Source organism: Orcinus orca, chromosome 8 (assembly GCF_937001465.1).
Source record: "Orcinus orca chromosome 8, mOrcOrc1.1, whole genome shotgun sequence".
NCBI classification, from domain to species: Eukaryota; Metazoa; Chordata; class Mammalia; order Artiodactyla; family Delphinidae; genus Orcinus; species Orcinus orca.
This window is the reverse complement of record NC_064566.1, coordinates 69,992,420-70,017,906: the sequence shown is the minus strand read 5'-3', so window position 1 is coordinate 70,017,906 and position 25,487 is coordinate 69,992,420. Positions and strand designations below refer to the sequence as shown.

The 25,487-nt window shown below is 37.8% G+C and overlaps 2 protein-coding genes across 4 annotated transcripts in view; one reads left to right on the top strand and one right to left on the bottom strand.

Annotated features, from left to right (window-relative positions):
• Positions 1-625: 625 nt before the first annotated feature.
• ANKRD49 (ankyrin repeat domain 49) lies at positions 626-6,452 on the bottom strand. Of its 2 annotated transcripts, none has more exons than XM_004265465.3 (3): positions 6,348-6,452; positions 3,516-3,870; positions 626-2,127 (listed from the first exon to the last, which is right to left on the bottom strand). In XM_004265465.3, exons 2-3 carry the CDS (start codon positions 3,771-3,773, stop codon positions 1,666-1,668), a joined length of 720 nt encoding a protein of 239 aa, XP_004265513.1. In that variant the 5' UTR covers positions 3,774-3,870; positions 6,348-6,452; the 3' UTR covers positions 626-1,665. The 2 variants fall into 2 exon arrangements, with proteins under 2 accessions (XP_004265513.1, XP_033276249.1); XM_033420358.2 differs by lacking the exon at positions 6,348-6,452 and adding an exon at positions 5,746-6,333.
• A 64-nt stretch (positions 6,453-6,516) lies between these two features.
• The window catches only part of MRE11 (MRE11 homolog, double strand break repair nuclease), a 68,035-nt gene continuing 49,064 nt past the window's right edge, over positions 6,517-25,487 (top strand). For both annotated transcript variants that reach the window (XM_033420356.2, XM_004265466.3), the window contains exons 1-6: positions 6,517-6,631; positions 7,361-7,478; positions 10,007-10,139; positions 15,087-15,247; positions 21,988-22,075; positions 23,379-23,520. In XM_033420356.2, coding sequence (XP_033276247.1) covers positions 7,459-7,478; positions 10,007-10,139; positions 15,087-15,247; positions 21,988-22,075; positions 23,379-23,520 — 544 coding nt within the window. In that variant the 5' untranslated portion in view covers positions 6,517-6,631; positions 7,361-7,458. The remainder of the gene's footprint in view (positions 6,632-7,360; positions 7,479-10,006; positions 10,140-15,086; positions 15,248-21,987; positions 22,076-23,378; positions 23,521-25,487) is intronic.

Genomic DNA, 25,487 nt, shown 5'->3' with positions numbered 1-25,487 from the left:
TTATTTTTGGCTGTGTTGGGTCTTCACTGCTGCACACGAGCTTTCTGTAGTTGTGGCGAGCGGGGGCTACTCTTCGTTGCAGTGCACGGGCTTCCCAATGCAGTGGCTTCTCTTGTTGTGGAGCATGGGCTCTAGGCGCGTGGGCTTCAGTAGTTATGGCACACGGGCTCAGTAGTTGTGGCTCACAGGCTCTAGAGCGCAGGCTCAGTAGTTGTGGTGCACGGGCTTAGTTGCTCCGTGGTATGTGGGATCTTCCCCGGACCAGGGCTTGAACCCGTGTCCCCTGCATTGGCAGGCGGATTCTTAAACCACTGCGCCACCAGGGAAGTCCCTATGAATTTAAATATTTTAGATGTCTCATATGAGTGGACTCATACATAATTTGTCTTTTTGTGATTGGCTTATTTTATTTAGCATAATGTTCTCAAGGTTAATCCCTGTTGTAGCATGTGTTAGGATTTCCTTCTTTTTTAAGGCTTAATAATATTCAATTTTCTGTATATACTACATTTTCTCTATTCATTCATCTGTCAGTGGGCTTTTGGGTTGCTTCCATCTCTTAGCTGGAATGAATAAACATGTTATGGATCCAAGGAAGATACACAGGTAAAAAAAGAATTCATGCTTTTTTTTTGGTTGTTCAAAACTTTTATTTTTTTTTGGACTATTTATATTTATGCTTTTGTCACTATCCACAATGTGGCTTTTAAAAAAGACCTGGGCCACTTTGCGGTTCTCACCCCAATATAATCATCATCCCCTCATTCTTAGAATTCCTTTTCCCTGTCACTTTGTCTTTGTGTGGCTTGTATAAAATGAGGACCCTGGAAAAGAACACTTCCTGTGAACTTGAGAGTCTAGATGAGCAGTGCCCAGCTCAGTAGGACCAGGGAGGTAAAACTAGCTGGAGAGCAGATACGTTATGATCTGAACCAAGGTATAGTTGTGCGCATGTCTGAAGGGTCGTGCTGACTCACCAGCAGCATAAGGAATATGCAGGTTGACCAGGGTGAGGTAGGATGGTCCACAGGATTGTGTGGATTGTGGGAGGGGGCAGTATATAAAATTCATGGATTAAACACCTAGCTACTTCCTGAAAATGGCCTAGGTTCTAGAAAACAAAGATCTAGGTGTCTTGATTTTTTTTTAATTTACGGAGATTCAAGACACTAATATGTTCATTCTTACGGTTTACAATGAAAGCAAATGGCTATGGTGATGCAGAGAAGACAGCTGAACTGCACCAGTATATTAAGAGTTTTAAATGAAATTCTGAGTTACCTGACCTTATAAAAATACACATTAATATACTAAATACTGCACAAAGATCTAGGATGGGGGAATATTTAAAAATACATTTCTCTTGGATCAGCACCAAAAATATTAGTTTTCTGTACAGCTTGTGACAAGTTTTTCAGTATAGGTAAGTTAAAATGATTTGATAAAAATCACAAACACCACGGAAATCATTAAAGATATATCCAATCAACTTCCAAATACATTTTGACATCAAGGTCAGGCAATTCACTTGGAAGGATATTATCGTGAGTACCACTGAATTACTGTCCTAAGACTTTTGATGTCAACTTTGTATGATGGGGACATTTCACATCTCACACAAAGGAGGCACTGGGACTTAGAAACTTAAGAAAATTATTAGAACCATTAAGACTGAGGTGAAGAATTTGTGCAGCCTTCCACAATTTCAAAGAGGTAGTGATACATGCTTGTCCTCCTGGCGATGTCAAATGCAGTTTCCTCCAGGCTGTTCTTCAGACCTGCTTTGATGTAGCGGTTCATCAGGAGGAGTTCAAGGGTATCTTTGCTGTCTCTGTTCCCAGCAGCTAGATGTAAGGGGGTCAAGAGGCCTTTTGTTTGGGCGTTGATATCTGCATCATGCTGCAGTAAGAAAGAAGCCACTCTGGTGTTATTCCACTTACAGGCACTGTGCAGGGGTGTCCAGCCATCCACAGTCACCGCGTGAACATCTGCCCTGTGTGCAATCAACTCCCGGACCACGTCTAAGTGTCCGCTGTAGGCTGCTCGATGGAGCGGGCTGTACCCATCTTCATCTCGAGTGTTCACGTGGGTGGCCTTTTCAGAAAGCAGTCTTCGCACTGTGGTCAGCTGAGAAGAAAATAGATCTTTTACAAACCCAACTCGAAATGAAACAATAAGCAAAGAAAATTAAACCATCTAGTGTTTGATTTAATTAAGTTAAATAAAAACGTCTTTGTTAGCAGATGACTGTAAAATAAAAACTACGATTTTTTGGGGGGGGGGTGGGGAACTGATTTAACAATGAACAAGTCAGTGTTAACTATAAACTGTTGATTCTAAGAGCATGATTCTCTGAATACCAAACCATACATTTATTCCTGGTCCAATGAAGGCTTATTGTATAAAAGCTCTAGTCCTAAATGAATAATACAGGCTAGAATTGTATTAATATTTTATATTTCATCTGCGAAGAAAACATAGTAATGGAACAGACTGATCTTTCTGTAGTAGGATTACCACACCAATATATATACTGTATAAAACTTTAAAAAATACCTACTATATAGCACAGGGAACTCTACTCAATATTCTGTGATAACCTAAATGAGAAAAGAATCTAAAAAAGAATATATGTATAACTGAATCACTCTGCTGTACATCTGAAACCAACACAACGTTGTAAATCAACTACACTCCAATTAAAAAAAAAACTTCTTTTAACAGTAGAATACAATGGTAACAAGGAAGTCGAGATTAAGGAGCGCAATTCCTTCTAACTAAAACAACCTCAGATACATGTTTTCAGGAAGTGATTTTCAGTTTGGTCTGAGGACCTCTGGTGGGATGCAGTCTGCTCTTGGCTTAAAAAGTTATCCAAAAATATAAGACCATTTATTAGTTTATTAACACAGACATGGGGGAACTTAGTAAAACAAGATACAAATGGCTAAGTGGGAAGAACAGACTTTGGCTGTTAAGCAGGGTCATCCTACTTGGACGATTCTGGGCAAATTAATGTTCCTGAATCTCAACTTCTTAATCTGTAAAAGGGAAGAATATGACATATCTTATAGGGATATATGAGGATTAAATCAATAATGTAGTAAGGCACATGGTATAGTTGGTGTTTAATAAATGTTAATTCCCATCCTCTCTTTACTAAATACTTGTCTTTAGGATGACCCTAATGACTTAATATAAATGATTTAAAGATACAGATGATTGCTTGCTCTCTTTATAATTATTCTTAAAGCTCCCCAAAATACCCATGTGACACTTTGTAGCTTACTATGTGTTTTCACATACATTGCCTCTGTATAAAACCCTGTATGAAAGAGGCAGGTATTATGGTGGCCATTTTTACAGATAAGAAAATAGAGGTTCAGAAACAGTAGGCTTTGCCCAAAGTTACAGACTAAAGCAAGATTCAGTACAGGTCTTCTGGCTTCCAATCTAATACGTTTCCTACTAAATTAAGGTTTCCTCTTTAACTGTTCTTTTTTTTTTTTTTTTACCCGATTTTTTTCAGCAGCCCAAAGAAGCAATTTGCTTGGATCTTTTTCCATTTTTTTTTCTTGCAATTGATACCACTCTTCAGTTTTTTCATCTTGCTCTTCATCTTCATCAGAATTCCCTACCCAGAGACTTTGGGTGCCAGTGGGAATAAGGTGTCCATGTGTTTCTAATAATTCAAGTTGGTTAAAGTGTTCAGAAAAGTCCAAGGAGTTCTCTGGGTCTGGTTTTCCATCATCATTTACTTTCTCTTTTTCCATTTTTACTACTATTCTAAATACAAAGCATTTCAAATGCCAGAGTATAAATAATCTTTCCAGAGATGAATTATGTCTGCTTTATTTTATTCATCAAGATCTGAAACACAAACACAAAAATTAGGAGCAAAATGGTTATTGAGGCTTTAACAACAGCATAGATAAGTCTTGCAAATATACACAAATAAACCCTGTCTAAACTTTTTTGGTGTTTATTAATACCCTTCACATTCATTAAATATTGGAACTGATAGATTTCAGTTATCTTTATTTTTAATATTGTTTTTCTACTAAGTCAGTGGTTATAACACTATTTTGAATCTATTGGTTCACATACTATATTGTATTATGCTAACAGTGATTAATGCTTGAAGCTTTTAAATTATAACTAATAAAGATAACCACATTCACGATTTTTATAGACTAGACACACAGAAGCTATAAAGCAGGAGCAAAAATTTTTAGTTCCTAAAAAATCTACTTCCAAGAATCAGAGATTCTTAGAGATGGAATAGCCCCCAAAGGACATGTGTCCCAATCTCTCATCAATGCAGATATCTTTATCATGACATCTGTAATAATCAACCTATTTCTACTTTAACAATTTCAGGCTTAGGAAAATTCACTGCTTTAAAAAGTAGTCCTATTCATTGACAGATAACTATAGTTCTTAGTTGGGTTCTTGTTTTGAAACTGAACTTTGGCTGTCATTTACTCCTTCATTCAACAAAGATGAATAGAATGCCTGGTATGTGCCAGTCTCTGGGTACTGGGATTCAATAATGAACAAGATCCACGTCTTAACCTCAAGAAGCTTCCTGTCTCGTCAGGGAGATTGGCAAAGACAGTGTTTAAGTGCTATAATAAGACCATATCTAGATATGATGAATATACAGGAAGGTCATAATTAACCCAGTCCTCAGGGAGTAGAGAAGGCTTCCTGAAGGAAATGATATTTATTCTGCTAGGCTGCCATAACAATTTATAAACCAATATCAGCTTAAAGAGTTATGCAGCAGATTAAACTTTAACCAATTAAACAAAATGAGAATAATAGATATTTAAAAAATATTTCTCAGCTTCCCAACTATATTTGTCGAAATCTTATCAGTCTTTCATGACTCTTCTCAGATGTTGCCTCCTTCATTAAGTCTTTCTTGAGCCTCCAAATTACATCTCTCTCTAGTTTCTACTTTTTTTGTGTGCTACATACTGTTTTATTTCACCACTAATTTTGTTCTTGTTTTAGTCTCTTAAAAGACTGTAAGCTTAAGGATAGGGACTATATTTAACTTACATTTATGTCCCACTTATATAAAGCAAACATTAAGAAATATTTGTAGAATTAAACAGAATTAAAGCCCTATCACTTGATTTTGCTTGGAATGGATTCCGAGAAATTTGAGTTAGTCGTGTACCCCTAAGATACTGATTTCTTTCTACCTAATTTTCACGAGCTTTAATTGATACAATCCTAATGCATAAGCAGATTTTATTACTACTGCCAAGAGCATTAAAGTCAAGTTTAAATTTATCACGCATGACCAGTACCTTCTCTGGACCTGTTACTTTGTTGCACAATGAAAGGACTGTACTAAAGGATTTCCAAAGACTGTCCAACTTTACAGAGTCAATCGAGAGACCCTATCAGAAAGGCTTTATGTTCTAATATTTTCACTTTCCTCAAACTATTCTCTGAACCTTGCAATACAAAAGTGATCACAAATCTACTCATTAAACACTTTATTAAATACCTTACTGTATAGTTCACTTGTCATTTGTATCAACCACAGTAACTTTATAGCACAGATCTTATACCCCCCTTTCCTTTTCATAAAAACTTTTTATAATTTAAATTTACTGTTCCAGGTACAATAAATTACATATAAAAATTTCTTAATGGATTTAATTTAAAAAGTCAACCCCAGGTGCATCTCCCTGATTCAGGGCTTAAAAAGCCGATCAAGATACCTACTTGATGATACTCCACCAAGAAGAACTAGGGTATGTTTTTTAAAGATCACATTCCATAAGAGATCTAAACTATGTTAACTCTTAACAATTCAGTGACAGGTGGGGCCGTAAACCCCATTTTACAAGTGAAGGCGCTGAGGTTCTGATAGATTAATACAACTTTCAATAGAACTAAAAGCCCAAATTTTCTAATTCAAAAGTTTCACATTGTTTTTTAATGTACTCTATTTTACTGCTGTCAGCACAAAGCAATGCAGATGTGCTGAACCCGAGATCCAGGCAGACAATAAGGGGACACAGGGAAAGTCTTGTAAACTGGAGTCCGAATGCTCAATCTCTGGGGAGTGGAGGTGAGGGAGAAGACCACCAGTCCCGGCCCTCCAGCACAGGCTGGTCACTTCACAGGCCCAGGAGTCGCGTCTGCGGCCTTCCGAACTTCTACGAGCGAAGAAGCCGCTCCAGCCCTACTTAGGACCCACGACACGGCCCGATTTGCAGGGCTCATCAGGGGTCGACAGGGGACCCGCCCCTTTGGGCCCAGGAGTTCTTAGGTGGCGCCAGGCGACCAGGAAGCGTGGCCCCGGACGAGAAAGACCTACCCACCTTAGAGAGGGGAAAATCGCCGCCGGAAAGCTCGCTTCCGGGGTTCGTCCCCCGGGCTACTCAGGATTGGCTCCTGTATGAGGGCGGGTCCTCGCTGCAACTTTTCCTGCTACCTTACGGCAGTCGGCAGCCAATGAGAGGAGTTGAAGCGCCTACGTCATTTATGAGGTATCGCGAGAGAAGGAGGTGCTTTTTCTCTCCCGCTTAATTCAGGTTTATGGCCAAGCTGCTTCTCAGGCGGTGCTGTTGCTTTTCTTCTCAAGAATCTCCCTCCTTCTTACCGGGTAAAAGACAGCCTCGGGTTCCAGGGTGGGGCTTTGGAGAGTCCAGATGTGGGGTAGTTTAGGAGTCGCTTTCTGTATCTGCAGGATCGCGAGCGGAAGCCCAGAGAGGATTGACTCTGGGCCGGGTAGGCTCGGGAGGAGCCTGGGAGGTTTCCGCGTTCTGGTTTCTGAGGGTTTGGTGGTGCGGGGCTGCTGAGGCTTAGAATCCCCACCGAACCAGGAATCCGGACGTGGGAGGGGTCGTTCCGCGGTGGCAGCCGCTCCTCCCAAAAGATCCTGGCCATTTTCCTTAAACCACGTGTTTCTGCTTATTTACACTAGCTTTAAACGTGGACCCCCTATCTTTTCAAAACAAGCCCATTCCTTAAAAAAAATTTGTGTTTAAGCAGGAAATACGGGGTCGCCTCATGCTCCAGAGTAGCCCATGCATGCAACTTAAACATTTCTGCACATCCAGAGTTCGTGTGCTAAACCAGAACTATTGGGTGTGACCCTTTTTGCCCATTCATTTAACAAGCATTAGCTTCCCATGGGGCATAGAAAGGGAAACAGGAGAGGAGCGTAATCATAATGGTGTAAGTAGAGTGTCACTGGAGATATGCTTTTCTGTTTTGTTTTGTAAGCTCTGAAAATAAAAGTATAGTAGGTGCTTAATTGAAAATGAGACACTTCCAAAATTGCCAGTCTGCTTTTTAAAAATGTGTTTTAAATAATATAATTTTGTTTTAGAATTTGGAATCGAGTGAGTTTTCTGACGTGTTTGAGCACAGGACCCAGGGGTACTTCGAGAGAGAAGTGGTCCTGGAGGAGCTGGACTGATCATAGAAATGAGTCCTGCAGATGCTCTGTAAGCACCTGTCTTCCGAAGTCGTCTTTGTTGCTTTGGGTTTCTACAGTCTATCAACTATGATCACCATAAAAGAAAACTTATTTAATAAATTATGAGTAAATAAAGACCTTGCCTCTGAATACAAGTGTTAGTCATCAAAATGAATATTTGGAATGGTTAACATTTCATGCTATATGTTTATTAACTAAAGATAATATGCAGCTATAGATTGGGGTTTTGCAGTAGGTTGGCATATTGCTATATAAGTTTATGTTCTTATGTTTTGTCTTAAACTATTGAAGCTATAAATATGCTTGAACTAAGTCTTACTAGCTAATGCAAGTCTTTTTTTTTTCTTAATTTAGTTTTGGCTGCGTTGGGTCTTCATTGTTGCGGCGGGCTTTCTCTACCTGCGGCAAGCGGGGTTGCGGTGTGCAGGCTTCTCATTGCGGTGGCTTCTCTTGTTGCAGAGCTCGGGGCTCTAGGCGCACGGGCTTAGTTGCTCCGCAGCATGTGGGACCTTCCCGGACCAGGGATCAAACCCGTGTCCCCTGCATTGGCAGGGGGATTCTTAATCACTGAGCCACCAGGGAGGCCCTACTGCAAGTCTTTTAAAGCAGATTTTTAAAGAAGTAAATTGCTTTAGTACTGAATAAATTGCAAATGAATCTGACTAAAATGAAAATAAATAAAAGGACTAGAAAAAGTTATGTGGAAAAAGCTTCAAACTTGGAATATTTCACCCTTGTTTTAATTTCTTTTTATCTATCTGTCTGTCTATCTGTCTATCTATCTATCTAATCTATCTAGGCTGCACTGGGTCTTCGTGGCAGCGCGCCGGGTCTTCCTTGCAGTGCACGGGCTTCTCTAGTTGCGGGCTCTAGAGCGCGTGGGTTTAGTAGTTCCGGTATGCGGGCTTAGTTGCGGCATGTGAGGTCTTAGTTCCCCAACCAGGGATTGAAGCCGGGCCCCCTGCATTGGAAGCGTAGAGTCTTAACGACTGGACTACCAGAGAAGTCCCCTTAATTTCTTAATTAGCATTGTGTAACCTTGGACAAGTTAGCAAGCCTCTAAACTTTGTCTCCATTTCTTCATTTGTATAATTGGATTACAAATGACTCTCAGGGCTTCCCTGGTGGTGGCGCAGTGGTTAGGAATCCGCCTGCCAATGCAAGGGACACGGGTTCGAGCCCTGGTTGGGGAAGATCCCACATGCCACCGAGCAACTAAGCCCGTGCGCCACAACTACTGAGCCTGTGCTCTAGAGCCCGTGAGCCACAACTCCTGAGTGCACGTGCCACAACTACTGAAGCCCACGCGCCTACACCCCGTGCTCCGCAACAAGAGAAGCCAACGCAATGAGAAGCCCGTGCACCGCAACAAAGAGTAGTCCCTGCTCTCCGCAACTAGAGAAAGCTGGCGCACAGCAACGAAGACCCAACGTAGCCAAAAAAAAAAAAAAAAAGACTCTCAGATTAATTCTCATATTTAAGTGAGAGACCTCAAGGGAAAATACCTTACAAATTGCTATGGAAGTCTGGGTAGTAATGTGATCCGAAAGTATTCTGACTTACCTGTATGTATATAGCAATCAGAACTGTTCATATCATTTTGAAGTTTATGAAGAGAAATCTTTTCTGGAAAATTCTCTTATGTATAAAGATTTGAATTTTGGAGATATATATATAAATTTTTTTGAAGTTCGTATGGTTTAGTGAAAACAGCCTGAGTGTTAATAACGGGTTTTAGTTCCATTTCTACCATTTTGTTTCATGATAAATCAGTTAATTTCTCTGTATATAGCTTTCTAGTTTTTCAGAGATAACAATACTTAACCTGTTTACGTGTGGGAGTTGAGATGAGATCAGGGATACCAAAATATTTTAAAGACAATTAAAAGTTATATTAAGTTTAAGAGAGAATTAATAACTATCATATTACTGCTTCACATGAAAGTACTTTTGAATACTACCAAATTTAAATGGCATTGTAAATTAGTTTTGTTACTTGGCTAAAGTCATTAGTGAAAAACTAACTTTGTATGGAGAGCAAACCTCTTCAGGGGCCTGGATGTAAGTTACTAGTTTATTAGGATAAAAATCTACTTATAAAGTAAGGAGAAGGGCTTTTAAAATTAACCAGTTAATTCTAATTTTCCTGGGAAAATGCAAAGTAGATAAATGGCAAGTTTAGATACTGAGATCAAATCCTCTTGGATTTTTGCTGTAGAACAGAGCAGGAAAACAACCAAGCTTTCAAATTCAGGTTACATATCAGTTTATGAAACTGGTTGTAATGAGGTTATACATTTCTGAAGCAGTTACAGAACCTTTTAAAAATGTGTGTACATTTGTTCTGCTTTGTATTAGTGGTAAGAAAACTGTGCCATTAATGGTCTGTTGAATGCTTCAAATTTTTGGACCTCGTTTAGGGCTAGAAAAATGATTTTACGTCATAACTGCTATTATTTTATAGATTTAGGTTTCAGTTTGCTTGAACATCCTTTTAATGAATTATATTGACATGTTTCTTCTTTCTAAATACAGCGATGATGAAAATACATTTAAAATCTTAGTTGCAACAGATATTCATCTGGGATTTATGGAAAAAGATGCCGTCAGAGGAAATGATACGTTTGTAACACTTGATGAAATTTTAAGACTTGCCCAGGAAAATGATGTGAGTTTAGTTTGCATTTTTGCGATTTCTACCAAGTTCCCTTACTCAACTTGCTCTTTTTTTTTTTGCGGTACGCGGGCCTCTCACTGCTGTGGCCTCTCCCGTTGCGGAGCACAGGCTCAGCGGCCATGGCTCAAGGGCCCAGCCGCTCCGCGGCATGTGGGATCCTCCCGTACCGGGGCACGAACGCGTGTGCCCTGCATCGGCAGGCAGACTCTCAACCACTGCGCCACCAGGGAAGCCCCACTCAACTTGCTTTTTTTCCTTTTAAAGATAGAGGTTTGTTTTATAGGCCCATGTCCTCACACTGCCTGCTTAAATATCTGTATACTGAAAGCCCAAAGCAGAATTTGTGTGCTTTATTCCCTGAATTCAAGTAGGAGCTACTTTTGTAAATAGTCTGTAAAAATTTACAAATATTTACCGTGTTTACTGAGTGCAGTATCCTGTGGCAGTTTCTATTTGAAATGTAAAGATGACTGTCATAGTTTCTGCTTTCAAAGAACATGCAGCAAGCAAGTCAGTATGTGAGATACGATAAATGTCAAAGATGCTCAGATGCAAGAGCCGTAAGAGTATAAACAGCATTTCCTGGGAGTTTGGAGGTAGAAGAGATCACATTTAGATGAGGATAGCAAGATGAGGTGAATGAAGTGGCATTTAACTTGGGCTTAGAAGGATGGTAGGCTTTTAATGAGTGAAGAGCAAAGAGAGTGTACACCTCCCGTGAAGCAGTAGGAAGGGCACAGAGGCGAGATGATTGGTCCATTAGGGGTACAGCAGCTGTTTGGCTCACTGGTAGGTCGCGAGTTAGAAAGCACGCTGAAAGACTAGAAATGTGGTTTGAGCTGCATCAGGAGCTTCAAATACCAGATTGAGGAGTTTGTACCCCGTTTAACAGAAAGTCTTCTGCCAACAGAGTACAGCATGAAGGCAAGATAAGTTGGAGGCTTTTTAAAAGTGGTGCCATGGGATGGAAAAGAGGAAATGAATGCAGGAGATAAAGAGAGGATTTGGATACTTTGATTGGTTAGTCAGTCGTAGGGGGTGGGGATGAGGGAGAAGGGGATGACGGTGACTCTGGAGTGTATTATGTTTGGGTGGATGGTGGTACCAATAATAGAAGTAGGTTTTAAATAAGGAAGATTTCTTCCTTATTTTCATACTTCCTTATAACATCCTTCCTAATGTGGGAAGGTGATGAATTCTGATTGAGACCATTTGAGTTGGAGATTCCAATAGGACATTCAAGGAAACATTCCAGCAGACAGTTGAAATGTCCATCTCGAGCCCAAAAGACAGCTGGGGAATAAACATAAATTCTGGGGACTTGCAAACTTCAACCTTGACTTTTCCTCAGAGTTCTCTTCAGTTTTTCTGCAAGTCCTTTGGTTCTTATTCCCAAATGGATACAAGTGGAACCTCTCTACTATTTTCTACCTTCATGTCTGTAAACTTAGTCCAAAACTTGTCATATTTTGCTGGACTGCAGTAGCTCCCCTTAGGTTTTTTTACTTCCATTCTTTCCTCCTACAGTATTCAGCATAGCAGCCAAAGTGAACTTCCAAAAACCATGTCAGATCATGTCACTCTGCTGCTTATAATCTAAGTGGCCTTCCACTGAATCTAGAATAAAAATTAAACTACAAGGTTCAGTGTGATCTGGCCCCTGCCAGGAGACTTCATCTCCTTCCACTCTGCCTGGTTGGTTTGTGCTTCATCCATACAGAGATGTTTGTTCTACTCTGGTACCTCTGCATGTGTGGTTCTCTTCCTGCTCAGAGCACCTTGATCTTGCCAGGGTTGACTTCTCAGTTCTCAATTCAAGTTTTACCTTTTTTGGGGAGGTCTTACCTGATGTCTCAACACTCTTATCACATTACTCATTTATTTTTTTTTATAGCACCATCTGAAATAATTTATTGAATTATTTACGTGTGTATTATCTTCTCCACTAGAAGGTGAACTCCATGAGAATGAAAAATCTTTTTTGTTTGCTCATGTGTATCCTAGTACCTAGAAAGGATCTGGCAAGCAGTAGGTACTCTTTTTTTTTTTTTTTTTTTTTTTTTTTTTTTTTTTTTTTTGCGGTACGCGGGCCTCTCACTGTTGCGGCCTCTCCCGTTGCGGAGCACAGGCTCCGGACGCGCAGGCTCAGCGGCCATGGTTCACGGGCCCAGCCGCTCCGCGGCATGTGGGATCATCACGGACCGGGGCACGAACCCGCGTCCCCTGCATTGGCAGGCGGACTCTCCACCACTGAGCCACCAGGGCATCCCAGTAAGCACTCTTATAAATGTGTCTCCTTTTACCCTGAGGGCAGAGAAATTTGGAGTCAAAGAATGTCTGTTTCCTGCCAGAGAATCCTCTGTCCTTTCTTTTCCAACTCTTAGGTGCTGAAGTATTTCTTTCCCTGAGCACGAGCTTTTTTTTTTTTTTCTTTACCTTGTCCTTTCCTTCCCTTGCATTTCCTCCTGTTTCCCCTCCCTGCATCCTTTAATCTTAACTGCCCCCTCCCACCTACAGCCCCATACTGGTACTTCCAAATGCACGTTTACTTCCCCCCATCATTTGTGTTTATTATTTCTTCTTATTGAAATCTAAGTTCTTCCCGATTTTTAAGTCCTCTATTTTGTGGGTCTGTGCCATCTAACCAGCCTTATTTCTACTCTCTAGTTCTTTGGAATCTTTTTTTTTTTTTAACTTTTATGTTGAAACAATATCAATCTTACATAAACATTACAAGAATAGTACAAATAATTCCTTACCCTTCACCGAGATTTTCCTACACTTTACTGCATTTGATTTATCCTCTCTCTTCATAAACACACACACACACTTTTTCTGAACCATTTGAGAGTAAATTACATATGTAACCACAGTGCACTTATCAAAACCAGGGAGTTATGTTGATTCAGTACGATCATGTAATTCTAAGATGCCAGTTGTCTCGACAAAGTCTGTCATAGCAGTTTGGGGGCAGGTCAGTGGTGTCCAGTTGCCAATCCAGGATTACATTTTGCATTTAGTTGTCACGTCTCTTTAGTCTCTTGTAATCTGGGGTGTTTCCTCTGTCTGCCTTGTCTTTCATGAACCTGACATTTTTGAAGAGTCCAGGGTAGTTACTTTTGCAGAATATTCCTCAGTTGGAGATGTCTGACGTTTCCTCATGAGTAGATTCACTTTGGGCAGAAATACCAGAGAAGCAAGTTGTGTTCTCAGTGATCCCTGGAGTCACAAACCAGTTTTTAAAAATATTAAAAAAATTTTTTTGTTGTTTGTGGTAAAATACACATACCATAAAACTTACCATCCTAACCATTTTTAAGGGTACAGTTGAGTAGTGTTAAGCACATTTGCATGGTTGAGTGACCAACCTCCAGAACTCTTTTCGTCTGGTAAAAGTGAAACTATATCATTGAAACAACTATTTCTCTTTCCCCTCCCCTGTAAAAATGTTTGTTTGCTTTGTTGTTTTTTCTATGCCTTGGATTATGATCATTTTCTCCCTTTACTCAAATCATGTTTAGTTTTGAAGACCTGGCTTAAATCCCACATTTTTATTGAAGTCTCTCTGACTGTTGTCAGGGCAGAAATCTTTTCCTTATTTCCTTCTAAGTTCCCTGGCTGGTCTAATAATTAAGTTGACGTAAGACAGATTAACAGGGTAAAAATAAATTTCATATGTATGGGAGCCCCACAAAAGTATGAGACTCCTCAGCAGTGAAGTAATTGAGGCTTATCTGCTATCCTGAGCTAAGGAGAAGGGGAAAGGAGTCTGGGGCTTTAAAGGGGAGGAAGGCAATGCACAGGAAGATGAGACGAGCACATGTTTGGTAAACAGGTGTTTGCCATGCCATGCGATGTCTTTCTGATATCAGAAATTGTCTCTGGTAATAGCTCTCTTCCTGGTACATGCCCCCTATCCAGATTCTTTTAGGCAGTTTAGAGAGAGGTAAAAAAGGTTTTCCTGAGTCTGCTGGGTCTTAATTGCCTTCAGCTCAAAACAGTCCACATTGCCACAGTGGGTCCATTTTGTGGTGACATATCCTGCTGCCCTCACTACTGTAGCCCATGGCGATCTGTATTGCTGGGTTCTTTTGTATAATTAAGAACTTAATCAACTTTCTTTAAGTAGATTGTACACTTTTGAAAGTGTGTTGGACTTTCTTTCTGTGTGATTTCCCTTCTCTCTGGTTGTTCCTGAATGTTCTTCCTCGAAATCTCATTTATCCTTCATGGTGCAACTCAGATGCCACCATGTTAGCCCATTCTTCCCAGACGTTGTCCTCAGGTGAATTTCCTCCTCTCAGTTGGAATGAATTGTAATGTCATCTCTACTCCTGGTTTGTTTATATATCTGTTCTAGTGCGTGTCAGAGTCTGACTTACGTTTAGATGCTTAGCAGTTTGTCTCTCCCGTTAGATTTTGAACATACTTAGGATAGGGATCGTATTTTATTTATCACATTCAGTATAGGGTATGGCACGCTGTCTGTATTTAATGAGGGCAAGGACATGATATATTTTGTAGATTGCTATTTCCTTAGCTGCCAGTGCCTGTAGGGACTCTAAATAATTATTGAATGAATCAAGTGAATAATTTGGATTGAATCTGCTATCCCTTCCATAGGTTTTATTAAAGTGCTAAGTTTATGTTTGATTTGGATAACTTTAAAAAAAGAAGTATGATCACTTTGGGTAGTGTGAATTAGAAACTTGGTGTAGTAATTTGAAGATGGCCTTTTTGAAGGTGGTCTAGGAACCTAAGCTGAAGTCATATTAATAACCAGATTGAAAGGCCCTTTAACTAAACAAAATATGAAGCTTTAAATCTCCACACATAATTGTATCTTTTACAAGATTTTTTTTCTATCTCTTTGCGCTATAGTTTTAAAAATTTTATCTATAAAGCATACTAATTTTCATACTATTTTCTGTTGATTAGGTGGATTTCATTTTGTTAGGGGGTGATCTTTTTCATGAAAATAAACCCTCAAGAAAAACAATACATAACTGCCTCGAGTTATTAAGAAAATATTGCATGGGGGATCGTCCTGTACAGTTTGAAATTATCAGCGATCAGTCAGTCAACTTCGGTTTTAGTAAGTAAGTATATTTAAATGCTTAAATGAATGTTTCCTTATGATATTTAATATTACATGTATGTATAATATAATATTTTCTGTATAAGACACATGAACATGGTAATAATTGGCCATTTTACCTTCACTATAAGCTATTTCCTTGGTAAATGTAGTTCTTTGAATTTTCTGTACATTGTTGTATTAAATTCTATTTCCCTAATTAATAGTGAGATGAGTAACTTTCAAATTTTTTTTGTACATTTGGTATCTCTTCTGTTCATATCCTTTGTCCATTTTAAAAATTGGGATATTTTTGTCTTTTCCTGTTGAATTTGCAGGAGTTATTTCTAGATATTAAGCCTTTGCTAGGCATGTATTTTTTCTCAATCAGTGGATTGAGACTTTGTTTACAGGGCCTTTTGATGACAGAAATATTTAATTTTGATGTTCATAGTCAAACACGTTATTTTTTTTCTTTAATATTTGTGCTTTGGGGACTTATTTACAATATCCACCTAGAACCCCATGTCATAAAGGTACTCTGTTTTTTCTTAAACATTGTACAGGATACCACATTGCATTTAGTTGAAATGGTCTCAAAATCTCCTTTCGCCTATGCCAGACTTTTCCAGGCAGACACTGACACTTTTGAAGTGTACTGGTCAGATATTTTGTAGAATGTCTCTCAACTTGGGTTCTTCTCATGATTAGACTAGGGTTATTGGTTTGGGGGAAAGAATACTCTTTATAGGTGAAGTGCCCTTCTCAGTATGTAAGGAGTACATGCTATCAACATGGCCTGCACTGGTGAGGTTAACCTTGGTCACTTGGTTAAGATGGTGTCTTGCAGGTTTCTCCACTGTCAAGTTACTATTTTTCCCTTTCCATATACTGTTTGTTAGAAGAGAGTAGCTAAGTCCAGCCCACACTGAAGAGAGGGTGTTACGTTTCACTTCCTGGAGAAAGCAAAGAGTATCAAAGAATTTATGGGCGTGTTAAAACCACTACAGTAATTAGTAAATATTTTAGGGGAGGCTATGCAACTATTCTGTTTCTCTTTAAAGTTTGTCCAATCATTTTAGCATTCGTCAGTGGCTCTTGCCTACAGCAGTTTTAACTGTGGTGTCCTAATGGTGATTTTCTAAACATTTCCCACATACTTTCCGCATTTATTAATTGGAATAGTTCTGTAAAGATTTGTCCCTTGTCCCCCATTTGTTTATTTATTCAGTCGTCTACATCAACAGGAATTTATTCAATTGTTTATATAAGTATGAACTCATTTTTTTTCCTTTGGATTGTAATTTAATACTATTATAATCTATTTTGTTGCTCAAATAAATTGTTCCAGCTTTAGCCTTCGGGCACTCTTTCAGACCACCTCTTGGGTCCTTTCAACATGGCGTCATCTTTTCTCCCCCCTTTTTGGCTCTGTAAGATGCTCCAGGCTAATTTTGTATTTTCTTTTCCCTAGCTTTTTAGACTCATCCATTTCTTCAAGGAGTCTTGGTTCCTTTTGGAAGCTAGAATCTGGATGCTAGGCATGCACATGGCTATTGTCTTGTCACTGCTTCTAGGCTCTCTCAGTGCACAGAGCTTAAATACACACACACACACACACACACACACACGTATACATGGAAATATGGAAAAAATATATATATATATATATATATAAAGTAACCCCTGAAAACAGACATAGCTATATTTATTTCTTACCTATTTGTATATATATATTTTAAAAATGAGTTTATATTGGGAGGTAAATTTTTGGGGATTTTTTTATGTAAGAAAATGGCTATTTTTAACTTCGGATTGATAATTTGGCTGAGTATAGAATTGGATTTTAAAAGATTCTTGTAATTTTTAACATATGTCCTTGTTTTTAAGAATTCTGATCAGTCTTTACCCGTCTTCTATTCAAATCTAAAACTTTATTATTTTTAAACTGCTTCACCCACCCCATAGATGTGTTTACCTATTTCTTTGCTTACTATTGCTGTTTCTTATGTTTCATTCCTTTTGTCTAGATTCAGTTTCCTTTCCGAAGTACAGTTTTTAGTAGTTTTTCACTGCCTGTCAGTAAACTTTTATTTTTTGGTGCTTTTGAGGAGTCTTGCTATCATTTTAGTTGCTGGAAAGGCAGTATAACATAGTGCTTAAAAGCATGGATTCTGATATAAGACTGTCTGAGGTCAAATCCTGGATCTGCCCTACCTTAGTTTCATTATTATAAGATGGGAAAAGAATAGTGCTAATCTTACAGAAATGTTGTTAGGAGTAGTTGAGTTAATAAGAAAATTGCTTAGAATAGTAGCTGGCATAAAGAAAACACTCAGGTAACAATTAAGTTTTTCTCATTGCCCTTAGCATTTTGCAGTCTTACTGTGACATATTTAGTTGTGAATTTAGTTCTATTTATCCTGTTTGGGCTACATGCGTTTCAAACTAAGAATTTTTTTTGCAGCAATTTTGGAAAATTCTTATCCAGTATGTTTTCTGTTTCCTATTCTTTTTCTTCCTGAAAATTATTTATATTTTACCCACTTTTTAATATTCCCTATAACTTTATCTCTTTGTACTATATTTTGGATAATTTTCCCTCTGGTTTACTAGTTCATGTAAAAAATAGACCAAAAAAAAAAAAAAAAGATAGGGAAACTCTGAGAAAAGAAGACTACTAAGTAGTGACTAGCTCAATTCAATCCCTATCAAAATTCCAATGGCATTTTTCACAAAAATAGAACAACCAACAGGTACATGAAAAGGTGCTCAACATCACTAATCATCAGGGAAATGCATATCAAAACCACAATGAGATATCAACTCACACCTGTTAGGATGTCTGTCATCAAAAAGATAAGGGAGAACAAGTGTTGGAGAGGGTGTGGAGAAAAGGGAACCCTTGTGCACTGTTGGCGGGAATGTAAATTTGTGCAGCCACTATGGAGAACACTGTGGAGGTTCCCCCCCAAATTAAAGATAGAATTATTACGTGATCCAGCAATCCTACCTCTGGGTGTATATCCAAAGGAAGTGAAAATGGGATCTCAAAGAGATAATCTGCACTCCCACATTCATTGCAGCATTATTCACAGTGGCCAAGATATGGCAACAACAGAAGTGTCCATCAGTGGAAGAAGGGATAAAGTTGTGATATATGTGTGTGTGTGTGTGTGTGCGCAGATATCTGCACACACACACAGCCGTGTATATATATATATATTCAGCCATGAGAAAGGACATCCTTTCATTTGAGACAACATGGATGGACCTTGAGGGCTTTATGCTAAGTAAAATTAGTCAGACAAAGAGACAAATACTGTGTGATATCACTTATACAGTATATGGAATCTGAAAAAGCTGAACTCATATAAATGGAGACTAGAATGGTGGTTACCAGGAGCAGGGAGTTGGGGGAAAGGGGAGATGTTGATCAAAAAAATATAATTTTCAGTTTAAAAATGAATAAGTTCTCAGGATCTAATGTACAGCATAGTGGTTATAGTTAGTAATATTGTATTTTATACTTGAAAGTTTCTAAGAGAGTAGATCTTAAATATTCTCATTACGAAAAAGAAATGGCAGTTATGTGACATGATGCAGCTGTTAAGCTAGGTGTGTGTGAAGCTTAAAGTGGTGAGTAAGCTATAGTGGTTATCATTTTGCAAAATATGAGTGTATCAAATCAACACATTGTATACCTTAAAGTTATACAATGTTACATGTCAATTATATCACAATAAAGCTGGAAAAAAGAAAGTATATTATAATGCTACAATAATTTAAAAAGTGGTGTGACTCATGAATTGATAGGCAGATAAGTGGAAGAGTATAGAAATTCCAGAAATAGCCACAATACATGTGGGAATTTAGTATTTGATAAAGGTGGTATCTCATATCTCCACAAAAATATAGCTTATTCAATAAAAGAACTAGAAGAAACTGTTAGACATTTTAAAAAAAGATCTGGATGTGAAAAAGACTTTTCTAAGTGTTAACACAAACCCAGAATCCATAAAAAAAAAGATGGATATGTTTGTCCTTGTAAAAGTAAATTTCTGCATGGCAAGAGCCTCCCAAAGCGAAGTCAAAAGTCTGGGTTCAACCAGGAAGAATATTTGCAACTCATGGCAAATTACGGTCTAATTTTCCCAATAGTTAATAGTTAAGTAGTTCTTTCAAGTCAATTAAAAAAATAATCCATGACTTAATAAAAAATAGGTAAAGAATATGGACATAGTTCATAGAAAAGGAAATAAAGTAGCATTTTAACATATTAAAAGAATATGAAAGATGCAAAATGAAGTATACTGGTATATTTTTCTCCTATAAGATTGATATAGATCAGTAATTCTCAGTCCTGGGTGCACATTATCATTACCTAAGAATCTTAAAAAAGACTGATGCCCAGTCTCCAGGTCATTTAATCTCTCTGAGAGTGTCTTGGACATTGGTGGATCTTCAAAGATTCCTAGAAAATTCTAACATGCAGCTAGGGTTTAGAACCACTGGCATAGATTGAAAAAGCTTGATAATGTATTGGGTTGGCCAAAAAGTGCCTTCGGTTTTTAAGTAAAAATAAAAGACACATTTTTCATTTTCACCAAGAACTTTATTGAACAATGTGTTCACCCTTTTGTTCCACTGCCTTCTGCCGTTTTTCAGGCAACTTCATAATTCCATCTTCCCAAAACTTTTTATCTTTTTGAGCAAAGAACTGTTCCAGGTGCCTTTTGCAGTCTCCAGGGAATTGAAATTTTTTCCATTAAGAGAATTTTGTAAAGATCTAAATAAATGGAAATCCAAATGTGCAATGTTTAGTGAATACGGCAGATGAATCAGAACTTCCAGCCAAGCTGTAACAGTTTTTGCCTGGTCATCAAAGCAACATGCAGTCTTGTGTTATCCTGATGGAAGAGTATGCGTTTTCTCTTGACTAATTCTGGATGCTTTTCGTCCAGTGCTGCTTTCAGTTGGTCCAGTTGGGAGTAGTACTTGTTGGAATTAATCGTTTGGTTTTCCAGAAGGAGCTCATAATAGAGGACTCCCTTCCAATCCCACCATACACACAACATCACCTTTGGATGAAGACTGGCCTTTGGTGTGGTTGGTGGTGGTTCATTTTGCTTGCCCCACAATTTCTTCCCTTCCACATTATTGTACATATCCACTTGTCATTGCCCATCACAATTTGTTTTAAAAATGGAACTTTTCATTACATTTAAGTAGAGAATCACATGCGGAAATACGGTCAAGAAGGTTTTTTTCGCTTAACTTATGTGGAACCCAAACATCAAAGCGACGAACGTAACCAAGCTGGTGCAAATGATTTTCAGTGCTTGTTTCAGATATTTTGAGTATGTCGGCTCTCTCCCACGTGGTATAACGTTGATTGTTCCCAGTTAATGTCTCTATTTAATCGCTCTCAACTTCAACTGGTCTGCCTGACCAGGGAGCATCGTCCAGTGAGAAATCTCCAGCACGAAACATCTCAAACCACTTTTGACATGTTCGATCAGTCACAGCACCTTCTCCACACACTGCACAAATCTTTTTTTTGCATTTCGGTTGCGTTTTTACCTTTCTTGAAATAATAAAGCATAACATGCCAAAAATGTTGCTTTTTTCCTTCCATCTTCAGTATTAAAATGACTACACAAACCTTCACCAATTTTCATAAGTCTTTTTTAAATGCCCGCTGATATGACAGCTGTCACATACAATCTAACAAAATTGTTTCCACTGGAGTTAAAGACAACTATGCGCTACTAGAGCCATCTTAGGGAAAAAACTGAATGAACCTTTTGGCCCACCCAGTATCTTGGTGGAGTAGGGGGAATTAGTCTCATGGATTGCCATTGTACTATGAGTAAATCATACAACCTCTGTGGAGGGAAATTGGCAGTAGTCATCAAATTTACAGATGCACGCGTTCCTTTTGACCTGACAGTTTCCTTCTAGATATTTTCCTATACTCTCGCAAGGGCAACTTTGTACAAGATTACTCACTGTAACAATATTTGTAAAACAAAAGGCTGGAAATAGTCTAAATGTCCATTGATAGGTAATTACTTAAACACATTATAATAATCCATGCAGTGTCCAGCTAAAAAAATCACAAGGAAGCTCTTTATGTACTGATATGGAATGATTTATAAAGTATGTAAAGTGATAAAGGCAGGGGGCAGAAATCTATATTGTGCTACCATTTGTTTAAGAAGGAAGATGTATTTATTTGCTTTACAGGTATAAGATATTTTTGCACAGATACGCTAGAAATTCCTAATGTTATTTGCCTCTGGGAAGAGAACCTTGGTGACTAGGGGCAAGAGTGGGTGGGAAACTTTAAGTCATCCAAGTAGTAAGTGATAGAGCTGGAGTTTTTAATCTAGGTCTTTTGGATTCCAGAGTAGGTGTATTTCCCCTCTCGCTTCTACAAATAAAAACCTTTTATAAAGGCTTTCGAAATTTTGAAAGCCTATTTCCTATTAATCAGATATTCAAATCTCTCATACAATTCATAAGCATCATATATTTGTATGGTTTTCTTTTAAAGTGTAGTACTTTGAGAACTTTTGAAACTTGAATTGTAATGGACTGCTGCCTAGGATTTTATCTTTTTAAATCTCCAAACTAGTGGTCATTTGCCAGCTTAGATCATCCAGTTTATCTATAACTGTATTAATTTTTTGGAGGAGGATAACGGGGAAACAGCTTTTGTCTCTTACAGAAACTTTTCTTTCTTTCTTTTCTTTTAAGGTTTCCATGGGTGAACTACGAAGATAGCAATCTCAACATTTCAATTCCTGTGTTTAGTATTCATGGCAATCATGATGATCCTACGGGGGTAATTATTGGGTTCTTAGTTTGTTGAAATTTTAGAAACGATCAGTTTAGTTTGTCTTTGGAAAGCATTCTTTCACTTCTTCCCAGCAATTTGTAGTCAAATTGAGTCAGAAGTTCAAATTGACTTTTTGTCATTCATAGAAGCTTTTATACTGCTTTTTTGATAATTTTTAAAAATCTGGAATAATAAATGGCATGTGACATACACATTTATTTCATAAGTGCCAAGGTTAACAATAAGTAACCAGGAGGAGGAATAAACACCTAACATTTGTATAATGCTTTACGGTTTACCAAGGGCTTTTGTATCTCTTATCACATAAATCTCACCTGTAGGAAATGAGGGTTTCATGAACAGTTTTAAATCTAAATTAGAACATCTTATTTTCTGTTTGATATGAAAGTACAGACTGTCCCTAGTTTATGAGGGTTCGACCTTAGATTTTTCAACTCTACCGTGGTGCGAAATGGATATACATTCAGTAGAAGTTGCACTTTGAAGTTTGAATTTTGAATATCTTTTTTGGGCTAACGATATGTGGGAAGATACTTTCGTGTGATGCTGGGCAAAGGCAGCGAGGCACAGCTCCCAATCAGCCACAAGGTCACGAGGGTAAACAGCTGCTACACTTATAGCCATTCTGTACTCATACAGCCATTCTGTTTTTCACTTACAGTACATTATTCAGTATATTACACAAGATACTCCATACTTTATTGTAAAAGTATTTATACCTTTGCCCAACTGTAGGCTAATGTACGTGTTCTGCGCATGTTTAAAGTAAGCTAGGCTAAGCTATCATTTTCGGTAGGTTAGGTGCTTTAACTGCATTTTTGACTTAACGGTATTTTCAGTTCACGATGGATTTATTGGGACCTAAACCCATTGTAAGTCGAGGAAGATCTTTAATAATAGGGCTCCTAAAATAATCTCAAAATACCTTTTTGTTTTATCTGGTCATTAATGTATTATAAATCACTGCTTAGCTAGTCTTTTTTCTCACCTCTTAAGAGGTCTGCTTAATATGACAAGGCACTGATTTCATGGCTGTTTTTTATTTTTTAGTGGACAAGACATCATAAGTTTTGATGAAATGTTTGTGATTCCAGTTGCAGTGGGTCACTTGTAATAGAAAAAAGATAGCGAATACTTTTACTATTGTAATTTTGTTTTGAGAAGACATTATCCTAATCTAGGTTTTTGTAACTACTATGTAAAATATACTTTTAATAAGTAATAATATGATATGCAGATTACTTATTTTTAGATATACATTTATATTATTTGAAAATACTGTCCATAGGCAGACTCACTCTGCGCCCTGGATATTTTAAGTTGTGCTGGATTTGTAAATCACTTTGGACGTTCAATGTCTGTGGAGAAGATAGACATTAGTCCGGTTTTGCTTCAAAAAGGAAGCACAAAAATTGCTCTATATGGCTTAGGTAAGATGGTTTTATTTTACTATTTATGTCAATAAATGTTTAAGCAGCTAGGAAACCAAATTCTGGAGTTAACTTTGCTGCTGTTTGGGGAAAAGTGAGGCAAATCTAATTATTCCTTATGGGTGACTTAAAAAAATGATAGAAGGTTTTGGTAGAAATTTTTTAGTATTTTATAAGCACCAATAGTCCTTGATACTTATTTTTAATAGCAGTTTTGGTGAAAAAATATTTTTCCTTTAGTATCTATTTATTGTTTATTTTTTCTTTCTTTTAGACTCAGATAAAAATCCTGAACATTAGCATTTATCGAGTAATTAGCAAAACTGCATTTTGATATCTTGGAAGTCTTTGAAAGTTCTAAAGTTTCACTGCCCAATACAGTAATCATGTAGATACTGGGCACTTGAAATGTGGCTAGTCTGAATTGAGATATGCTATAAGTATAAAATACACATCAGAGTTCAAAGACTTAGAAAAAAATGTAAAATACCTTTGGTATTTTGGGTTAAATAAAATATCTTAAAATTAATTTCACCTGTTTCTTTTACTTGTTTTAATATGGCTACTAAAAAATTTAAAATTACATATTTAGCCTGTTTTAGTAGCTCACATGATATTTTTATTAGACAGTGCTAATCTAGAGCTATCATTTACAATGCTCAGAAAATTTCCTTTATCAGCTTCACTATCTTCAACTTATTTAGTGTCCAGTAGGTAAAAGCTTGTTTTTGCTAGGCTTTATTCCATATGAATGGAAGACTATTTTTAGAGTGCATTCAAAGGCTATTTTTTGTGTTTTCCTTGGATTAAGTTCAGTTTGATTTGTTTTATGGATGCAATAGTTTTATTGATTTTGTAGTGTATAGAGTATTATAAAAATTATACTTCATGTTAAACCAACCTTAAACTACCGCAAGAGAAATTGAGAAAAAATTTCACACTGTAGCTTCTACGTAGTTTTTATTATTTTTTGAGTGACTAGTATAATAGAAGCCTTAGAAAAATCTTATTTACTTCTTTTCTCTTTGTGTATGTTTTTTAAAGAATAATTATGATGGATGGTTTATTTAAATACTTTCTCTAGGAAGCTTCTCTAGGAAGCTTATAGTCTTTGCCCAATTTTCATGATTTCGCCAACAAGTAGAAAAGCATCGTGGTTATCTATATTTTAGAGATATGGAAAATGCGATCAAGGAATTATGTCTGATTTTGCAAGTGATAGAGCAGGAAGTGGAATATGCTTTTTTTAAAAACTACTAACAGATATTTTAATCACTGTAACGTTAGGGATCATATCTGCAGAAAATGGTTGATCCTCCTACTTTCAGACTAAGGACAGATCCCATTATGCCTCAGTCACTGCCAGAAGCAAAGTGCTTCAGTCATCCATTTTCTCCCAAACTCTCATCTCATCCTGTTCTGTTTTCCTTAACTGGACTCTGTCTCTACGCTCCACCCACTCCTCTCACCCCAGCTCTATATACTCAAGAGCTCTTTTTAGTTAGCAAATTCCCTCATTTCATCAGTCTCTGAATGCTGCCTGTACTCTCTAACCCTCAGTGAAACTGAGTGGCCCCTGAGGTTACTGTGTCCCACGTAGTTCTCTCATAGCCTCTTATGGGCTTTAGGGCAGAAGGGGTGGAGGGCAAGTCACTGTTCTCCTTGCTTCCTACTGATACCTCCTTTCCTGCTTGCAAACACCCTTGAAGCTAATTGCCAACTGGCTAAACTGCCTTCTCCATTCCCTCAATTTTCTTACTTGCCTACCTTCCAATTTTGTCAGTGTTCTCAGTGCTTCGACACCCAAGTAGATCAACCTTCAAATGCCCTGGATTTTTTTATGTCTTGGCTTTTTTGTTCCAGTTATATGTTCTGCATGCCACATCTATTTCATTGGCCACACTAGGAATTCTTTTTAGAAGCTAGACCTCTTCTAGCTCTTATACTTATGTGGTGTTGACCTTTCT